This window comes from Juglans regia, chromosome 12 (genome assembly GCF_001411555.2).
Source record: "Juglans regia cultivar Chandler chromosome 12, Walnut 2.0, whole genome shotgun sequence".
NCBI classification, from domain to species: Eukaryota; Viridiplantae; Streptophyta; class Magnoliopsida; order Fagales; family Juglandaceae; genus Juglans; species Juglans regia.
In genome coordinates this window covers 26,731,407-26,751,147 of record NC_049912.1, presented here as the reverse complement: position 1 = coordinate 26,751,147, position 19,741 = coordinate 26,731,407, and the positions used below count along the sequence as shown (strand labels likewise).

General features: G+C 37.4%; 3 protein-coding genes across 3 annotated transcripts; all 3 read left to right on the top strand.

Moving 5' to 3' along the window:
• Nucleotides 1–1,564: 1,564 nt before the first annotated feature.
• LOC109007889 (uncharacterized RNA methyltransferase CT0009) lies at nucleotides 1,565–10,180 on the top strand. Its single transcript, XM_018987761.2, has 10 exons — nucleotides 1,565–2,016; nucleotides 3,688–3,930; nucleotides 4,563–4,724; nucleotides 5,370–5,479; nucleotides 7,771–7,879; nucleotides 8,239–8,394; nucleotides 8,550–8,665; nucleotides 8,755–8,921; nucleotides 9,571–9,701; nucleotides 9,780–10,180. Exons 1-10 carry the CDS (start codon nucleotides 1,675–1,677, stop codon nucleotides 9,885–9,887), a joined length of 1,644 nt encoding a protein of 547 aa, XP_018843306.1. The 5' UTR covers nucleotides 1,565–1,674; the 3' UTR covers nucleotides 9,888–10,180.
• A 755-nt stretch (nucleotides 10,181–10,935) lies between these two features.
• LOC109007890 lies at nucleotides 10,936–13,022 on the top strand. The gene is made up of 4 exons (XM_018987764.2): nucleotides 10,936–11,140; nucleotides 11,235–11,407; nucleotides 11,501–11,556; nucleotides 11,714–13,022. The coding sequence occupies exons 2-4, from the start codon at nucleotides 11,351–11,353 to the stop codon at nucleotides 11,958–11,960; spliced, it is 360 nt and encodes a 119-aa protein (XP_018843309.1). The 5' UTR covers nucleotides 10,936–11,140; nucleotides 11,235–11,350; the 3' UTR covers nucleotides 11,961–13,022.
• Nucleotides 13,023–13,557: 535 nt separating this feature from the next.
• On the top strand, nucleotides 13,558–15,477 carry LOC109007894 (jacalin-related lectin 19-like). Its single transcript, XM_018987780.2, has 3 exons — nucleotides 13,558–13,887; nucleotides 14,083–14,298; nucleotides 14,801–15,477. The coding sequence occupies exons 1-3, from the start codon at nucleotides 13,885–13,887 to the stop codon at nucleotides 15,131–15,133; spliced, it is 552 nt and encodes a 183-aa protein (XP_018843325.2). The 5' UTR covers nucleotides 13,558–13,884; the 3' UTR covers nucleotides 15,134–15,477.
• Nucleotides 15,478–19,741: the final 4,264 nt, after the last annotated feature.

Sequence of the window (19,741 nt, the reverse complement as noted above, 5' to 3'; positions counted from 1 at the left end):
ACATTGTATTTGTGTTTAGATGAAATGATTTCGATACTTTATGAGCCTAGAAGGATTTTTCTTTTTTTTTTTTTTTTTGTTCCATGCTCACTTCATCATGGTGCTCTTCTTTGGCACCGACTAATAGGAAGAATTGTTCTTCCAACTAGTTTTTATAAAACAAGGAAAATTTGTGCTTATGCTCACCACTCAAAAGTTTATTTAAATGGAAATATTTTTAGCTGTAAATTCTGATGGGAACATACTTTCATTTGTGCCTTTATATGTAAATTCATCACCATCAAACAGACATTCATCTTAAAAGAGAGAGAGATAGGAAAGGCAGAGAGCAACGGGGGATGGAGATGTACCAGATCTCTAGTCTTGTTATATTTTTAACTTCTTAAGAAGCACAAGTGTCTCAATTTTATTGGAATGTGTAAATCTATTTTTTACATCAAGTCCGATTTGAAGTTATTCTCTAATTTTAATAAGTTAAATTAATAAACATATTTTATGTTTTCCTTGATTTTTAATGAAAACTATTTTATTTATAAAATAATGAATAAATAAATTTACTAATGAATAAATAAATTTACTAATTAATATGAATTAACATGATACTTCAAATTATAAAAAAAATAAATTATTATCAAATAGATTTGATATTTTACACCAAACCATCAACTTATAATTTAATATTATAGATTCTTTTATATAAATAATATTTATTACTTCTAACAGCAACGTGTTAAATTGCTAACAAGTGTACACATGTTAATCATTATGATAAAATTGATATTTGTGGAAATAAATTTCTATGCTTTCCCTTAAATTTGTCCATTTTTATTCACAATTCACAAAAATACTTTAGCCTTTAACCTTTAAAATTACCCCAATGTATTTGGAGTAAGTATGGTATGTGTCTATATTATATTAAGTAATTAATGATAGATGGACGGAATTAATATTTACTGAATTTTAAAATCTAAAAAATAATTGTTATAATTGGGAAAATCTAATGACCATTTGTAATCTAGTGAAAACTAAGATAAAGAATTTTCAATTAATTGTATTAAAATCAGAGCAAGTATATATGGTTTGTGGTGAAATTATTGTTTTTCTAAATTCAAAGAACAGTCGTGATTATATCTCGACACAAATTTACATAGAGTAATAATACAATGATTGTGTAAGTGTAAATGTCATTCAATGGTTTAAAAAAATAAAATTTATTATTAAAAATTTAATTTAATTTTTATATAAATTATTTAATTTTTTTATTTTTTTAAATGAGCGGTGCTACTCTACCGCCCGAGTAGCATTGCACATTTTGACCGCTAGACTAAAGTTATATTTTTATTTTTTTTATTTTTTATATTTGTATTTCTTTATCATTTTAAAATATTTTTTAAAAATATAAAAGATATCAATTTTCTTTAATTATTAAATAAAAATTAAAATTAAAAAAATTAAAATACATGAGAACAAATTGAATAGACAAAATAGTATTTTTTTTAAAAAAATTAGCGACGAGACGCACCAAGAAACAGTAAATATCATTTCTCATTTGCAAATACGAAGACTCAATGACCAAACTACTCTCTATCCCAGTCCAGCGGACCAGCTGCCAAAGGCACCGCCTTTCTTCCTTCCCCCACGACTAAGGAGTCTAGAGCTTACAAAGCGCCTAGAATGGCGACTCTGCCGAGCCATGGGCTCAGGAGCCTCACCACTGCGCGCCCATGGCTCCTAAATCGTCGTCCCTCTTCAACCTTCGCCTCTCTATCTTCTTCCTCAATGGCCGAGGACTCGGCCGAGGCTCCACAGCCTAGCGCCTCCAAGCCCAGTAAGTCCAACAAGTCATACTTCCCGAAACGAGGCCAGACCTTGGAGCTTCTATGCGAGTCCCTGGCTTTTAAGGGGAAAGGTCTTTGCAAGGTGGCGGACACCGGGTTCGTTGTCATGTGCGACCGTGCACTTCCAGGTGAGCGATTCATTGGGCGTGTCACTCGCAAGAAGGAAAACTATGCGGAGGTATTTTTCAGGCTCCTTTTGGTTTCTGAGAAAATGAAGTAATCAGTAAGGGGGAAAATAACTCGTCGGGTCTCATTTTCCTTTTTTGGTTTTGAGTTTGGACGTCTAAGGGGAGAGCGGGCATGTCCGGGTTCGATTGTTTTTATGAGTGTTTATGTGAGAGAGGATTTTAAGCCAAATGCTAGACCAAGATGACTATTGTGGTTGAATAAGAGTCTGACATCAATTGGTCTAAACATTTAAATTCAGGTTTAGTAAATCAGTAACGGTTTATGGGGATTGCATAGGTGCTGAAGAAATTGAGGGGTGGAAATGGGAATTGTTGTTCTGGGTCTTGTTCTCCTGATAAATTAGATTAAATCAAAAGGAAATCAGAATGAAAATTTGGATCTAATCATTTTTCTGTGTTCAATACTCGATTAAGAATTATCGTTTATTGTGGTGATGGTTTATGGATTTATCGTCTGGAGAGACCTTACAGCTTTGCTGAATTCAGTCTCTACGGTTCAGTTGCTTCATCTTTTTTTCCTCCCTAGGTCTTGAAGGATGCAATTTTATATGATATGGATTTTCACTTAACCCTCGCAAGATCTAAAACTTAACTATGGAATTGGGAACGTGGCTCTCCCATAAGGCTCATCTGGGAACCATTGGTGATTGGATTAATAACTGCCTAACTGGAGCTTGGCTGCTGAAACTGACTAGAGCTGACACTTTGCAAAGTTCTGTTGAGCTTGGGTCGTGTCAAGTTGGGTTCGTGTTGTATATGAGCCAAGCCAAAATTAAATCGGTCAGATCCTCAACCCCAACAGTCTAATTTTGAGTTGGGTTCATGTTAGGCTCGCGTTTTGTGACAAAAAAAAAAAAAAATGGCAGTTGTATATGTCACATGCTAGGGTTATTTCTCTTCAAAAATCGAGTTCGGATTGTAAACGAGTCAACCCTAACCCAACCCATTTAATTAAACAGGTCAAATCCTTTAACCTAAAACTATTAATTTCGTATTAGGTTCGTGCCAAATTCATGTCAACAATTGCAAGCCCTAGAAGTGAAGCAAGCATTACATTATTGCACTTCTATCTTGGATGTTCTTTATCTGATATGTTACTTGAGCATCTTAACGTATGCAGTTTTTTCTTTTTCATTTTTTCATGGTATATTAATATATGTGTTTGGTATCAAAGCTGATGATGAAATCAATTTGATGTGTCACAACAACCAAAAAGTATTTTGTTTCTATTTTAATTTTTGGTTCTTCTAAGCTTTTGTGAGAGCCAGTCAGTGTTAAAAATCAGATCAATCTATGGCAGTATTATTATGGTTATTAAGTGTCTATAAAGGTTCTGTCCTTGTGCTTATAACCCTTTAGTAATCTGTCCAGAATGCCAACCGGGTTGGGGTGGGGCCGGTTGGGGGGGGGGGTGTTCACTGGAAGTTAATAGTGATAGAGTAACCTATAAAAAAATTATTTAATAGTGATAGACATGCAACTTCGAATAGTGGCGCCACTGCATCAATTCTATATTTTAGTGACAGGTGTGCAACTCTGAATAGTGGGACATGTTTATCTATCCTACCTTCCTCACATTGGTTCAATGTTTCTGTTTTTGCCTTTTTTGAAATATGTAGTGACATATAATTTTTCACTTTTCAATTTTGTAAAAAGTGCAGGTGACTAAATTAAAGACAATATCTCCTCACTGGGACTTTGTTGATGCCCCTTGTGAGTATTCTTCCTATTGTGGAGGATGTAAAACGCAAAACCTCTCTTATGAGGCTCAGCTTAGTGCCAAGGAACAACAAGTCCTAGAGTTGGTGACACATGTCGGCATGTTTTCTAGTAAGGAACTGGAATCCCTTGACATCATGAAGCCAATTGTTCCCTGTGATATCCAGTTCCACTATAGGAACAAGGTTAGAGCTGAACATAAACCTTGTCAATTTTGTTGCCTTAAATTTTCCTGAATCCATTAATTCATCTAGTTTTATTCGCACTTTAGCACCTTTAAAATATCTCTTATTTAGAGTAGAGCACTTGGCAAGATTTTTGCCAGATAGTGAATAATGTTGTACTAGAAAATTAAACACATACTCCTATAGTTTTGTTTGATTATAGGTGCTTTTGTCTGAAGGAGGGTACTCTCAAACTATAAGTAGGATGAGTTCACTTGTTTAATTTGTTGGCTCGTTAATTGATCACTAATTCATTGTTAGAAATCAAGTATATGAAAGGCATGCCATTATTTAAAGATTAAATGTAGGATTCTTAAGCTAAATAATGGTACGAGTTTGTAATATACACCATTAGATTAAAAAAGTTGAAGCTTTAGTGTAATGAGAGCTATGCATCTGATAATCGCTAACTATGCCAACTCCCAACCATGTTATGTCTGTATCTCCTGTTTCAATTTCATCATTCACTCCAACTCGATATCCCTATCAATGTTAGAATCCATAACTGTCATATACTTAGTGAAAAAAAAGTGTGTGAGTAGATTATTTGAAAATTTTAAAATATCTTAGCTGCCACTTTTGTGCTTCTGCAGATGGAATTCTCCTTTGGTTCTCACGAATGGTTACCTACGGAATCATTATCAGAGAAACAAGATGGTAATGAGAGTTATGCACTGGGACTTCATGCTCCTGGCTTTTTTGACAAGGTCCTGAATGTCAACAAGTGCTTACTGCAAAGTGAGCCTGCCAATATGGTGTGTTATATTTTCTTTGGGTTATTAGATGCTATTAAAAAATAACTTCTTAGATAAATTTCTTAGCATATTTTGGAAATTTCCAACTGCAGAGCCAGGATTCTTTCCTTGCATAGAAGTTTCAGGGTATGAATGAAGGCAATGAATTGCTTTATTTTTACCTGTAAATAAATGAATGAAAGCAATGAAGACCTATTATAAATGCTGGTTATTTCTTAAGGTTTATTGCAATGTTCTGTGCATGACAATTTGTAAGCTAGTGTAGGATGCGCTTGCAAAACTATGCATCTTCATCTTTTTCTGCTAAGAAGATAAAAATTTCTTGAATGAATTGCTTTATATTACCAAGATTTTAGCTTGCTTGGAAATGGGTTGTATATCCTTCAATATCTAATGAATTCCTAGTGCTACCTACTTTCTCTGCAATGGGTTTTTGCAATTACTCTATCACTTCCTGTGCCATGATTTTTACAAATTTTTCTTCTTCATCTGCTATTGTTTAGCTCAAAATTTGCACCTTATTTATTATTTGAATTAGTATTTGGCGGATACTAGATTATTTGACATTACGTTTTTACTTCGTCAGTGAAATTTGTTAGAAAGTTGTTCTTTCCCGACTGTTTGACTTGCATTTCTGATATATAGGTTCTTGCAGCTATCCAAGATTGTTGGAGAGATCCACAACTAGGTCTTTCTGCTTACAATGTTCACTCTCATGCTGGATTTCTTAAGCATTTAATGCTAAGAACTGGAAGGTACTGTGCATTCTGTAACTTCTGCCTTTACGTTTTATAACCAGGTCTTTTCTATTTCCTATATTTTAACTTGATGTAATTCTTTTCATTACACCTGCATTGGTACAAGTGAAGGTACATATACTTTAAACATATGAGCTTTATTCAACAATGCTTTTTTTTTTTTATAAGTAATAAGTTATTTTATTGATATGAAAGAGGCATAGCCCAGGTACACTAGAAGTATATATGTGAATACACCGGTTTAGGAACTCGAAACAGTTACAAGGAAATCATGAAAACTAAGACCATTCAAATCAAGAGCAATGGCCCACACAAACAAAGTCTTCCAGAAAAAGCTCCTAAACTCTTCCAAAGAGCGTTCATGATCCTCAAAAAGTCTCTCATTACGTTCGTTCCAAATACACCAGAAAATACATATAGGAACTATCTTCCATACTGCTGCAATTTGTGATGTTCCTGAGATCCCATTCCAGCTTGCTAACAAGTCAACCACCCTACCCGGCATCCCCCATGCTAAACCCATTCTACTGAAAAAATTAGTCCAGATATCTCGAGCAAACTCACAATGAAGAAGTAAATGGTCCACCGTTTCCCTACTTTTTCTGCACAAACAGCACCAGTCCATAATAATGAGGCCACGTCTTCTAAGATTATCAAAGGTCAGAATCTTCCCTAGAGCCGCCGTCCATACAAAAAATGCAGCCTTTGTCGGTGCTTTAGTCCTCCAGATATTCTTCCAAGGGAAAATATGCCTTTGGTGCTTATTAATGGACTCATAAAAAGAGCTTACCGAAAATTTCCCTTTCCTAGAGGGGCACCATACCATCGTATCTTCCAAAGTGGCAGCAGTGGTAATGTTGTACAGCATGCTCAGAAATCCCACCAGCTCATTCACTTCCCAATCGTGTGCATCCCGAGTGAGGTTGATAATCCACTCCTGTGTGCCTTGGTTAATAACCCGCAAGTCAGCCACCATAGCTTCTTTTTCCCGTGCAATTCTGAAAATCATAGGATAAGCATCCTTCAAGGCCGTGTCTCCCAACCACACATCTTGCCAAAAGCTGATCCTACTACCGTCCCCCAAACGCAATCGAGTATTACTAGCAAAAGAGCACCATCCTTTTCGAATAAACTTCCATAGCCCCACTCCATATGTCCCCCTACCCTCTTTAGAACACCAACCCCCACTTTCACTTCCATACTTCATATCCACCACCCCTTTCCATAAAGCCCCCCTCTCATGGCTATAACGCCACAACCATTTCCCTAATAGTGCCTTATTGAACGCCCTCACATTCCGGACCCCCAATCCACCGTCTCTCAAAGGGGAACATACCTTTTCCCACCCTACTAGATGGAACTTATGCTCATCTCCTAACCCACTCCACAAAAAATCCCGTTGAAATTTCTCTATTCTATAAGCAATACTTGCGGGGAGGGGAAATAAAGATAAGTAATATGTGGGGAGATTGGATAAGGTACTCTTCATAAGTGTGATTCGCCCCCCTTTAGAGAGATACAACCTTTTCCACCCGGCCAACCTACACTCAAAATTTTCCAGCACCCCCTCCCAAATTGTCTTTGCTTTGAAAGAAGCCCCCAACGGTAGACCAAGGTACTTCAATGGCAACGAAGCAACCCCACATCCCAAAATATTCGCCAACTCTCTAATATTGCTGACATCGCCAACCGCAACCATCTCCGTCTTGGCAAGATTAACCTTCAACCCGGATACCGCTTCAAAACGTAGTAAGATGGCCTTCAAAGATTGTATATTCAACAATGCGATGGTAAGATCTTACTTATCATGGGCATTACTAAGAACGAAGAACTGTGAAGTGTGAACAGAAGCTAAAATGTGTCAAAACACACTTAGGTAGTCTGTTGATAGTCTTATTATGCAAATGTAAATAAGAAATTGATGCAACATACATGAGGAATATGATCAGGCGCTAAATTGGAAAACTATCAGTTGAAAATATTTTCCTAACCAATTGGCAAAAAGGAATTTGAAATTTTAGCACCCCTTACCTGTGCCTTGGTATGGGTCTTCACTCTATTTGTTGAATGTTTGATCAAAATTGTAGATATAAGTATGCCATTAGAATTTTCTTTTCTTTTATTTCTTTTATACTTTGGGTCTTCAATCACAAATGGGTTCAGCATATCTTGTTCTTGGTTTGTTCATGGGTTTAATATTGTCATTGCAAACTTTGTTTTCCCTTTAATATAACGGTTATGATTCAATCATATGATGGTTTTAGCATAATTGCTTTATTTTATTCCAGGGATGTGAAGACTGGTCTGCCTGAACTTATGGTCAATTTTGTGACCTCGTCTTACAAGCCTGAGCTGCTGGGGCCCCTAGTTGATAAAATATCACCTGTTCCTGAAGTGGTTCGTAAGAAATATTTTTAACATCATTTTATTCCCATATACAATGGTTGTGTTTTACTTCTGGAGCAAACAAACTTCTAGTGTAGTCAATTTCCTCAAGTCTCTTTTTTTCTATTGTTGGGTTGGATCGGTACCAATTAAGATCCGTTGATGCCCAAAAGACTGAGTAAATGATGATTCCTTAGCCATGATGATTCCTTCTCTCTTTTTCGGTGGGAGAGGTGTGGGCATTTGGAGGTCTCTTTGTTAAGATTGGCTACCTTTCTTTCTCATTTTTCCAGTACTGTGTCATGGCTTATTAAGACATACTTTACCCATCTTCTTCTTGTTGAACTTTTTATTTGTTGAATGGCCAATAGGTAAGCATAATGAACAATGTAAATACCTCTATTGGTAGCACTTCAGTTGGGGAGGAAGAATACACTTTGTATGGAAAATCTACCATCACAGAGATCTTAAGGGGGCTCACGTTCCAAATATCAGCTAACTCTTTCTTCCAGACAAACACTCGGCAGGTATGCCTACTGAAATTGATACATTACCCAGTCCATTCTTGCTTTCATACTATTTTACTACAAGGTCTTGCCCAATTTTCTACTAAAAGTTCTTGCTCAATTTTCCCAGTTTGCTTTGTTGATAATTCATAAGTAAACGTGTTTTCACTGTTTAGGCAGAGGTATTGTATAAGCTCATAGAAGATTGTGCTGGTCTTAGAGGGGATGGATCAGAAGTTGTTCTTGACCTGTTTTGCGGGACTGGCACCATTGGTCTGACTCTTGCCCAAAGGTAAACCTCTCTTTTCTCATGCTTTTTTTTTTTTTTTCCTAAGTATTGTGAGTCTGACACATTTTGCCTTCATTTTCTTGATTTGTCAGGGTCAGACATGTTTATGGATATGAAGTAGTTGCTCAAGCCATTGCAGATGCTCGCTTGAATGCCAAGCTGAATGGAATCCACAATGCCACATTTGTCCAGGGGGATCTGAATAAAATTGATGAAAGTTTTGGCAACAATTTTCCTAAGCCCGACATTGTCATTTCAGGTTATTCTGATGCCTCCCTCAATGTAGATTCATCTAATTTTTCATAATTTTAGTGTCAATGCAATTTCGAAACTTCTATTTCCAGCTGTGGAGCCAGGGTTTTTTTCTTGGGGGTGGGGGGGGAGGGAGAAAAAAGTTACAATATCACAATTAGCCTTGACGCACATCAATAAGTTCTAAAATGAAAATAAAGCTTCACTGTCTGTTTAGTTGGAGGCTACAGACTTCAATTATTTCCCTAAAACATGTACTATTTTATAAGCATAAAACATGTAACGCTACTGGTCACCCTTTAGATTTGGTTCCAAATACATGATATAGAAACACGTTTTAGTTGCAAGTAAACTTGGGGATATTGATTATGATCCATCAACTTGCAATTCCATCTTGCACCTTAGCTTCATTTTGACTGAATTGGCCCCATAGTCATTTAACACGCAGAACCAATTTTCACGGAGCATTAGAAGTCAAGACACCGTACCTATTTTGTCTGAAGGGAAACATCTTGCATCGTTATGTGTCAATTATCCTCGTTTACTTATATGGTGCACCTTTGGCTTTGATGCCTTTAGTTACATTTTCTGGTTTTCACTTTTGATGAGCATGCACAGTATTGTTTTGCTTTGTTTTGATGTATGAAATCATGCAGATCCAAACCGTCCAGGCATGCACATGAAGTTGATTAAATTTCTACTAAAGCTCAAGGCACCACGCGTAGTCTATGTATCGTGTAATCCTGCCACGTGTGCACGTGACCTTGATTATCTATGTCATGGCGTGGTATGCATCAGTTTTTTGGACTCTTTTTTTTTGTTGGTTTCCAGACATTTGATCGTTTGAAAATCTTTTGTTGTGCAGATAGAGAAAAATATAAAAGGTGGTTACAGGCTGAAGAGCCTACAGCCGGTGGATATGTTCCCGCACACACCTCACATTGAGTGTGTTTGCCTGTTGGAACTTTGCTGATTTCTATTTGTAACAATAGTTCTCATCAACTTGTAGGCACCAAATCGGGTTTGTGTAATCTGATTCTTTCCTTACAATTTTGCTATTGGAAATAGATTATTAGCTCAGGTGGAGAAGAAGTGTGGAGGTGGAAATCAGTGGGGTGGAATTATTTTATGCCCCTTTTTAGTATACTCTTCTTCTTCTTTTTCATTGGTTTTGATGTTTAATTAACTGGCCAATTTTTGGTGTCTTAGATGGCCTCTCACATTTTATTCATTTAATTATCCATTAAACCCATCAATTTCTCAAAAAATATTCTCCTGCAATGTGTTTTTTTTTTTTTTTTTTTTTTTTACCTTTTTTATTTTTGAGATCAATGTAGAATCATACATGATGATGTGAAGAAGTAAGCCGAACCCTTTCATCGGATGCATGAGACAATTCGAGCAAGAATCACTTCTAGTTCTACTTACCTTGCTTGATCGGAAAAGACGAGTCGTGCTACACCCGGGTGTAGCTGACATTTACAAAAATCACATCATTAAAATAACATTTCTTTAATCATTAAGTAAAAAAAAAAAAAACATCGGTATAAATTATTGGGACCCAAGCATTTTGCCAAAAAAAAAAAAAAAACACAACGATACGTTCTTGTGTTCCTCTCAGTTTTATTGCTATTTATGAAAAAAAAAATCTATGAATAAAAAAATGATGCAAAATAAACCATTAAAAAATAGCCATAACCTGAACTATTGGGATGTATTTGATGCGAAGGATATTAAAGTCGATTAAAAAAAGTCGGAGGATGTTTGAATATAACATTTTCTTGTAAATTTCTATAACTTTTTAGAGAAATTTAAAAAATGGATTTTATAGGGCTTTTTGTGAGATAATCTAACAGCCCAACTAGACAATCTAACAGCCTCTTTCAATTGATTCGTGGAATATTTATGAACATGTTAATCGTTCCAAGTTATTAATGAAACTTCATGTCTTTCTCTATAGTTCTCCTCCTCTTGTCTCCTGTCTCTCATTCATACGAAGCTACTCATTAATGCTAAATATGTCGTTTATTGACTGTCACATTTCTAAATCGTTTGATTATGAAAGAACGCTTGGTTTCACCGTGTTAAGTATTGCAGCTTTACAAACTGGATGCCACAATGCTGCCGACAAATGCTGCCATACGGCGGACGGAGCTGAAACTCGGGATGGTATCTGTTCTTGGCAATCGCGTTATTTTTGTGCTCCTGTTGAAGTCATATATGCAGGTTCGAATTGACTTCTCTTGCCTGTTTTATTCTATGTTCTTACCTTCTTGTCTCTGTATGTTTTGATGACTTGAGGATAATCTCTCCTTTCTAGGCACACCTGAAGGATCTGGTTGACAAAGATGCTGCAGACAAGTCCAGTGCAGCAACTGAGGCTTTGTTAAAAGATCTTCAACATGATATCAAGGACCCTTAACAAAGGAGCTGTTAATGCAAGACAAGGACAGGGAAAGTCAAAGTTCTTACAAAGGTTTAAGGATCCTAAAGGTTGTCATTTCTGGGCTTGTTCTTTTTTTGGTAACAATAGTGGTCATCTAGATAAAATCTACGTCCTAACAATATTTAGTTTCTGCCCTGCAGACAACCGATGGTAGTGAGGACCAGCATCCCTGCTATCCAGAAAAGGCGGCAATAGTGTAAGTCTTTGTTTTGTTCTTACTATGATACCTGCTGGAACTTCTTTTCTTTTTTTGGCCAAGATACCTGTCCATTGTGTAAATTTGTTGCCATACATGCTCCCATTTTTAGGCATAAAATCATGTTCAATGTGCTTTCCCCTGTGTTGTGCTTCAGCTGCTGTACTGCTGCCCATGGTGGAAATCATAGTGATCCTGCTGTTGATTTTCCTGTAACGACTGATGTATCGAAGCAACGGGAAGAGGAACCTATGCATGATTTTGAGGAGATGCAAAGAAAGCTTGATGACAACATGGAGCTTCAGAGGCAATTTGAGAACGAGGCTAAACAAAAACGTCTTGCTGAGCAAAATAAGAATGTAGGTGAGGGTGTGCCTGTTGTCTCCTCTGAATCTGGTGAATAATTTGATTCAAGTGAGCAGCAGCCAGAGAAATCTGGACCTGAACACTTGCCTTTCAGTGGTATCTATTTCGGTAAATTTAATTGGACAGATTTTGTTCGAGGTCAGAGTGTCAAATTGGATGAGAAATCATGAACTTGAACAAGCATCCTTGCCTTTAAGTGGTGTCTGTTTCAATTGTTTCGATTGGAAAGTCTTGCTCAGGCTCAAAGTGTCAGATCAGATAAGAAATTCAGTGAAATTGAACAACCGAAGCCCTCTGAAACACCTGAAGTTGACTAGAATTAATCTATGCACATGAGTAACCTGCTAGTATTTGGCAAAGAGTTACAGAGTTTTACCACAGAAGGCATAGACACATCTCAAGGATGATAGTTATCTAGAGAACGTGGGGTCATGTGCATGTGACACAATAACAACGTTTTCCCTTTCATTCTGGTTTGTTTTTCTTGCTGTTTTTGAGTATTTGCTCTGCTCCTGCTACACATCCAATGACAAAGACGACCCTTTTTCCCCCATATGCATTATATTTCCCTCCCTCCTATCTGGTTTACTAGTTCTTGCATTAGTTTGGCCACCCACAATCTTCTTATGATCTCAAAACTTTCCCAACCCAAGTAATCCTATCATACCAGCCCAAAGAAAATGTATTTTGGTTCCCAACAGTAGAAAAGCCGGATAGAGCCAATCACCCAGTAAGAATTAATAGTCTTGAATGGCACCTGCTTTGAGCAGAACCTAACTTGCTCATTGGTACATATGATGGCCAAAATTTAAACAAAAGTCCAGTCCTATAAGATTGAACATTGGATGATATCTCCGGCTCTATTAAAGAAACACTGTCAATTGCCAAAATAGCCATACACATCATGCACATGCTTTTGCGCATCTATAAGGCTTTATAAATTCATTGGAATGCAGGCACAGAACATTATTGGATAAAGTTGCATTCATTCTCTCCGCAACCATAGAAAATTGTGACAGGCAACAATGCCCACCATCATGTCATACAATGAATGCCACTCATCTTCGATATGTCCCAATCGAGCAAGTAAAAACGACTTCCCTTCTCTAGAATATATCCTCCTTTTATCTTGGTCGATCTTGCATTCTTGTATTGCATGCAGGTCAGATCTTCGACGGGCGTGTCGAATAATTTGGAGGATTTGAGAAGTTTTAATAGGACTGTTGTCATTTTGCCTTTACAAATTCAATCAGAAAAAGATCTCCCCTATCAACTTGGAACCAAAATATAGTGTTCTGCAAAGAACATGATTCCCAGTCTTTAGCTGATGCTGCAAACGGAATCTGATACTTCCCAAAAAGGATGTCCCACCCGTTCTCTATATTTAAATATAGCATCATTCTGTTAAATATTAAAAGTAATGTTCTATAATCCACATTTATTTTTTCTTTCAGAAATGTAGTGAGGTGTTTATATACTTTGAGTGTTGGACACGCTTGCACATGTAGAATGACGCATGTTCACACTTTCCTTTCCAGCCATTACACCTCACCATTTCCTATATTGACCGCATACTCACCATTCACATACTTGATAACTTAGACCTCTCACTTCTTCCAATTCAACCCTTGACATTTCTAAGCAATCCTAATCACTTGTCTTGTGCAAATTCGTACCACTTCTTGGGCTCATAACAATTCATGCTTTTCTTGTTAGAATAAGTGTAAGAATGCTCTAGAACCATCTCCCAACACCTATATATACCCTAGGCCAACTTCCAAGCAATTCATTCCCTCATATCCCACCGAATATTCAAACGAGAGAGTGATGTCCCACTCGTTCTCTATATTTAGCATCATTTTCCTACCACAAACTGCCACCACCAGTCTCACATAACATCTCTCTGCTCTTCTGTTAAGCTCTACAGTCAGCATCTCCTTGTTTCCAGTCATATCCATTCATATGGTAAGAATCAAATTTTCTGCAGTTTCGAATTCAATAGCTTCATTCTATCTTTGATTATTTTTGCTTTATGTTTCTCTCCTTTTGGATTAGTTTCGACTGTTCGTTCTGTTTTTCAAAAGGTTGTGTTTTTTCCTAGATTTTTGTAAATCTTGAACATGTGAATTTTCGATGAGAAAAATGGTTTTTTTTTTAAAGGAAAGTGGGAGTGGGAAAAAGAAGAGCATACTATCGCTGGGACCGTGGGGAGGAAATGGTGGGGCCAGCTGGGACGATGGGATCTACCATGGAGTGAGAGAAATCACTCTGGTTTATGCCCTTTGCATCGATTCCATTCGTGTGCTCTATGATAAGAACGGTAAGCCTGTCTTAGCAGAAAAGCATGGAGGCGGAGGAGGTTATAAAACGGCCGAGGTTAGTATTATAAAAAGACTCCGAACCCTTCTCTTCTAATTTAAAATAAAAAACTCTAATTCAGATTTTATTATTATTATTATTAAAATAATTTTATTTGAAAGTTTTTTACATCACATATTATCTATATGACTTGATTTGAAAAATAAAATTTAAAATTTAAATGTTACAAATCATAATATGTTATGTAGATAATGTATGGTGTAAATGCTTTTAAATAATACTGCTCTTATTAATTAGGATTGCCTGCATTAACTGCTAAATGGAAAGAATAATGCTAAATACACTCTTAAGAGGTAACTCTTTGATAAAAAAAAAAGTACGATCTATTATTAAGAAAATCAATTTTTTTTTTTATATAAGTCTTAAATTTACTCATTCTTACTTATACACCCTTAAACTGACAATTATTTTGCGATTTTCAATGAAAAACCTTAATTTCCATGAACATTCAAAAGCAATGCCTATTTACTTACCAGTTTTGCATGCATTCCATGCACAGATAAAGCTGCAATACCCAGAGGAGTTTCTAGTGAGTGTGAGCGGGCACTACTCTGTGTTTAATGGGAGCCAAGTGATCCGATCACTGTCATTCAAAAGCAACAGAAGAAACTTTGGACCATTTGGAGTGGAAGAAGGGACGCCATTTACATTCTCCATGGATGGAGGAAGTATCGTGGGTTTCAATGGCAGGGGCGGTTGGTATATAGATTCCATAGGGTTCTGGGTGTCACGTGTCCAATCTGCGAAGCTCTTCCAAAGGGTTCAGAAGGGCCTTCAAAGGCTCACCACTACTGTTACAAGGTCTTCTGCCCCCAGAGATCATGAAATCTAAGCTCATCACCACACTCCATATTAACGCCCTTGCATCCACTTTTGGTGCTTAAAATAATCTATATTACACTTGTTGCAGCTCTTCCATGACAATTTAAAGAGATCCAAGTGGGAGATAATGCCTAGTGTTAGCTCTCCATTTCCTCTCTAGCATGCATATAGATTCTGCAGGTTAAAATTGTCTACTCAGTCAACGGTTTACAGCTAAATTTATAAGCCATACCTATCGAAACTTGTTCTATCATGTTCTTCCTTTAGATGGATTCATGGAAGTATGCTTTTGTGAGAATTTTGGAAGTAATTTCAGTGATCGAAAATAAAAGGTATGAAAAGATTAGAGCTTATCAAATTTTGCATGCAATGATGATAAACTTATTCAGTCTGGGCTGAATTGAAACCTAAACCAAATTTGATTTGCTCGGAATACCCGTTGGTCTGTTTTGTATGCATGATTCAATGGCTTGGTTTTTCACACCTCATAAGGTTTTAAGACTTGGTACTCCCTCCATGAAAAGTCAGAACATCACGATGAGAACCATGCTATCCATTCATTTGTAGAACCTTCTGAGACTAAAGAATAATTACTTCGGCCATGCATATAAAGCCCTGGGTCCTGGAGTGTAAGGACAGCACCAAAAATTGTACAAAGTTGATCTTGCAATTCCATCCCACCAAAAAGAGAGAAATGATGCTATAGTTTGCCACCAAGCCTGCATCAAACCTGAGCTCTCTGCCAACGGCAAAGGAGGAGAAATTTAGCCACCTGGATTTAAACCATGAAGACAAACAAAACTATAGCTAGCATACTTGATAAAATAATTCAAACAAGACTTTGTTTTAGTACCATGGAAAAGAGTACTTGATGGTAGGGCTGTGCAAAAAAGGTTCAGACCCGGTCCGTCTGTGAGGCCCGGCCCGACCCGAGAAAATGGGTTGAAGTAACTTGCGGGTTGAACCTGCTGAAACCGTCTACACCATTCTCACTCCGCTGAAATGAAGAGCTTCTCTCTGCTTTCTTCTTCTTTGAATATGGATGGGGTTTGTGAGTGGTTCTGAATGCGTATGAGGGACCAAAATCTTTCGCCGATGAAGTTCTGTTCACTCTTTGGCGGACCTCTTCGTCTCTTTGTCTTTGTCTCTCTTCGTGGTAGTGGTTGACACTCTCGCTCTTGCTGTAAATCTTGGAAACCTCAGAGATCTCGTTGTCGGTAGCAATATTTACCAGTGAGATTGATGAAATGTAAATTATAATACTTGTTTTTACTCAATGTAGATATTCTTACCCAAACACATGATTGATGAAATGTTTTTCGGCCAGCTGCTTTCCAATGTCAACAGCCTGCATTTGGGTCATATACAGAGGCTTAGTAGCAGTAGATTGGAAACGTAGAGGTTGAGGAGGCTTGAGCTTCGAGGTTTCAGAGAGTACCTCCTTGTGTTAGAAGGGTGCATGGCAGAAGAAAAAAGAACATGCTTTAGACTATCCATCCTCTTCTTCCTTAATTTCACAGTCCATTTACAGTCATCCATATGTACAAAGCATCAAATCTCGGTCTTGGTGGTTGAGTTCCCACCAAAGAATGTTGCTGCTTTAGTGAATCAGCAACCCATTGAAGATTTTTTAACAAAAAATTGTTCGGAACAGCACCAACCTAAGCCATTACTGGTTTGAGCTCAACAATGGGACAAACAAAATTAACCCAAAAGTTATTGATACAGAGGATGACGTTGTTTGCCCGATTCATCGTCCTCGAGGGCAAGGGCGTTTTGTTCTACAACTGATTTGCAATTTTGCCTCCGTGTGCTTCCAATATTTGGTCGGGCCGGTCCGGGTCAGGTCAGACCCAAACACAAAACGGGTTGGTCGGGTTACAGCCCTACTTGATGGGTCCAAATTTCTTCAACATTATTTCATCACACAACAATGGCAAGTTTCAAGCAACTAAAAAACAAAATTGCATCCAGGTCCTGGATTAAAAACATCTCTCTCAATTCTACCTCGAGGAATCACAAATTGTTTTCGCAAAGGTTCTCAAACACTGCAGAAGAGGATCCAAGCAAGATAGTGACTGGAAAAGTTTTGAGGAAACATTACTGAGTTAATATCATTACACATCCAATGGAAGAGAAGCAAAATAAAATTTGAAATAGTGAAATCACGAACTGTATTTTCAAGTCTCGCAGGTAGCTATAGCAGCAAAGACACCATTGCACCTGGTGCAAACTTTCACAACATCCTCCAACGAGTGCAGTAAACCACAGGCGATTGACACTTAATCTGAATCCTTGTATCCTTGGGATTTAGTTCCACCATGACCAGAGTACAATCTTGTTGGAAACAAATGGGTCTATCAGGTTAAAAGAAATGCAGATGGAAGCATTGAATATTTCAAGGCACGCCTTGTGGCGAAAGGCTTCCATCAACAAAAGGGTGTTGGTTTCACTAAGACCTTCAGTCCAGTGGTAAAATCAAGCACCATACGCCTTGTCATTTCTCTTGCAGTCTCTAATAATTGGTCACTCCGGCAATTAGATATTCAAAACGCATTTCTTCAAGAAAATGTTTATATGTATCAACTGTAGGGATTCATTCATCCCAATTATCCAAACCATGTGTGCAAATCAAAAAAGTCTTTATGGTCTTCGACAAGCCCCACAGGCTTGGTTTTCTCAACTCACTGATCAATTATAGCAACTTGGTTTTCAATGCTCTAAAGCAGATACATCTCTATATACCCTTCATCGAGACCAGCTTCACTTAATCATCCTCATTTACGTCAATGATATCATTGTGACTGGCTCGGATCTTAAGGCAATTGATCATTTGATAAGCAAACTATCCATGATTTCTCATTATCTTTCTTTCTCGGGGTGGAAGCTTTATATGATGGGGTGATTTCTTTCTAACCTAGAGAAAGTATATTGTTGATTTGCTATGTAAAGTTTATCTTGATAAAGTGAAGTCGTGTGCAACACCCATGTTAACTACTTGCCATCTTTTGGAATTTGAAGGTGTGGATTTCAGTGATCCACAACTTTATAGAAGCATGGTGGGAGCCTTGCATTATCTTGGGTTTACCCGTCCAGACATTGTTTATTGTGTTCATCGTGTAAACAAGTTTATGCATCAGCCTAATGATCCTCATTGGCAGGTGGTAAAAAGAATACTCTGATATCTAAAACATACAATATCATTTGGCCTTCGACTTACAAAACAACATGATCACACCCTTCATGGGTTTAGTGATGTTGATTGGGTGGGTGACAGTGATGATCACCGAAGTGTTGGTGCTTATTGTGTTTTTCATGGCCATAAACTAATTTCGTGGAGTTGTAAACAGCAACTCAATCTGTGCTTCATGATTTGCATTTTTCATTACCTAGTTGTCCAAAACTATGGTGTGATAATATTGATGCCACATATCTCTCTTCCAATCCAGTGTTTAATGTTATGACTAAATATATTGAATTTGATTTTCATTATGTGCGTGATCAAGTCCTTCAAAAGAAACTTGAGGTTTCATTTTTGTCAACAAAAGATCAGCTGGCCGACCTACCTACCAAAGCCTTGCATGCTGCTCACTTTACTCTATTGCGTAACAATATTCAAGTGCAAGAACTACCCTTTCTATTGTGGGGGCATATTGGAGCATCAGTAACCGAAGATACTATGGTAACCAAAGATACTGAGGCAACCGAAGATCAAGCTAAAGTTGCAAATTGTTATCGAGTCTCTTGCACACGAGAAGGAGTTGCATAAATCCAAGGTTTTGAATTTGTATTTCAAATGTATACATAAATTATGCAGATGATTACTCTCATTGTACTATTTAAAGAAACTAGTGTACTCATATTAAGCATGAAAATAAAATTAGACTTCAATCCTATCCTTTCTTAGAATTCTACACGCTCCTAGTCATCTCATAATGTTGTAGAGATTGACCTTGGGAATGCTGCAAAATCATATTCCGGAGTCAATACTTGATTATAATTGCGGATACTGGACATTCGTCTCGATGCGCTTGTCGGAAGTTTCAGGGCCTGAACGTGTTCTTGAATGGTTGGCAAATCTAGGTGCTTCTTGCGGATTAAGTTGTCTTTGTGTCTTTCGAATGAGGAAGTTAGAGGCGATCAAGGGCTCTACGACGTTCAAGAGAATATAGTTTTCAGCGGCGACTTCTATCGTCTCCTTTTCAATGAACGATTGTTGCAAGGAGAGATTAATGGGTTGGATGGCGGAACTATACTTTTACTACTGCTAACAATTGTGATAATGATGAGGTGAAGCTGCCTATGGATAATGATCATTTCATTTCCTGGTTATGGACAGGAGGTCCTTCAATGGGGGAGCACTTCAAGGCATATGCAACAATGATAGAAGCTATCAAGCGTCAAGGTATAGAGTTCTTCGTAATCCTTGAAAGGGAATTTCATCGTCTGCAGGGCCTATGTGAGAGAAAATGCGAGGTTTTGAGACACATTGAAACATTGGGGAATGTGGCGAGCATTTGTGTTGAAGGAAATAAATAAAGGGTTAATTATACTTTGCCTACTCAAACTTTCACTTAATTCACAATGTGTCCCTGAAACTAGTAATTGCATCAAAATT

What these genes read in the sequence shown, in the direction of transcription:
- LOC109007894 (XM_018987780.2), top strand. An exon ending in GAGGTTATAAAACGGCCGAG is followed by an intron (nt 14,299 to 14,800) that starts GTTAGTATTATA and finishes TTCCATGCACAG; the next exon opens with ATAAAGCTGCAATACCCAGA.
- LOC109007889 (XM_018987761.2), top strand. Translation starts at nt 1,675, where the DNA reads ATGGCGACTCTGCCGAGCCATGGGCTCAGGAGCCTCACCACTGCGCGC. An exon ending in AGAAGGAAAACTATGCGGAG is followed by an intron (nt 2,017 to 3,687) that starts GTATTTTTCAGG and finishes TAAAAAGTGCAG; the next exon opens with GTGACTAAATTAAAGACAAT. An exon ending in AGTTCCACTATAGGAACAAG is followed by an intron (nt 3,931 to 4,562) that starts GTTAGAGCTGAA and finishes GTGCTTCTGCAG; the next exon opens with ATGGAATTCTCCTTTGGTTC.
- LOC109007890 (XM_018987764.2), top strand. Translation starts at nt 11,351, where the DNA reads ATGCAAGACAAGGACAGGGAAAGTCAAAGTTCTTACAAAGGTTTAAGG. An exon ending in AAGGTTTAAGGATCCTAAAG is followed by an intron (nt 11,408 to 11,500) that starts GTTGTCATTTCT and finishes TCTGCCCTGCAG; the next exon opens with ACAACCGATGGTAGTGAGGA. An exon ending in CCAGAAAAGGCGGCAATAGT is followed by an intron (nt 11,557 to 11,713) that starts GTAAGTCTTTGT and finishes GTTGTGCTTCAG; the next exon opens with CTGCTGTACTGCTGCCCATG.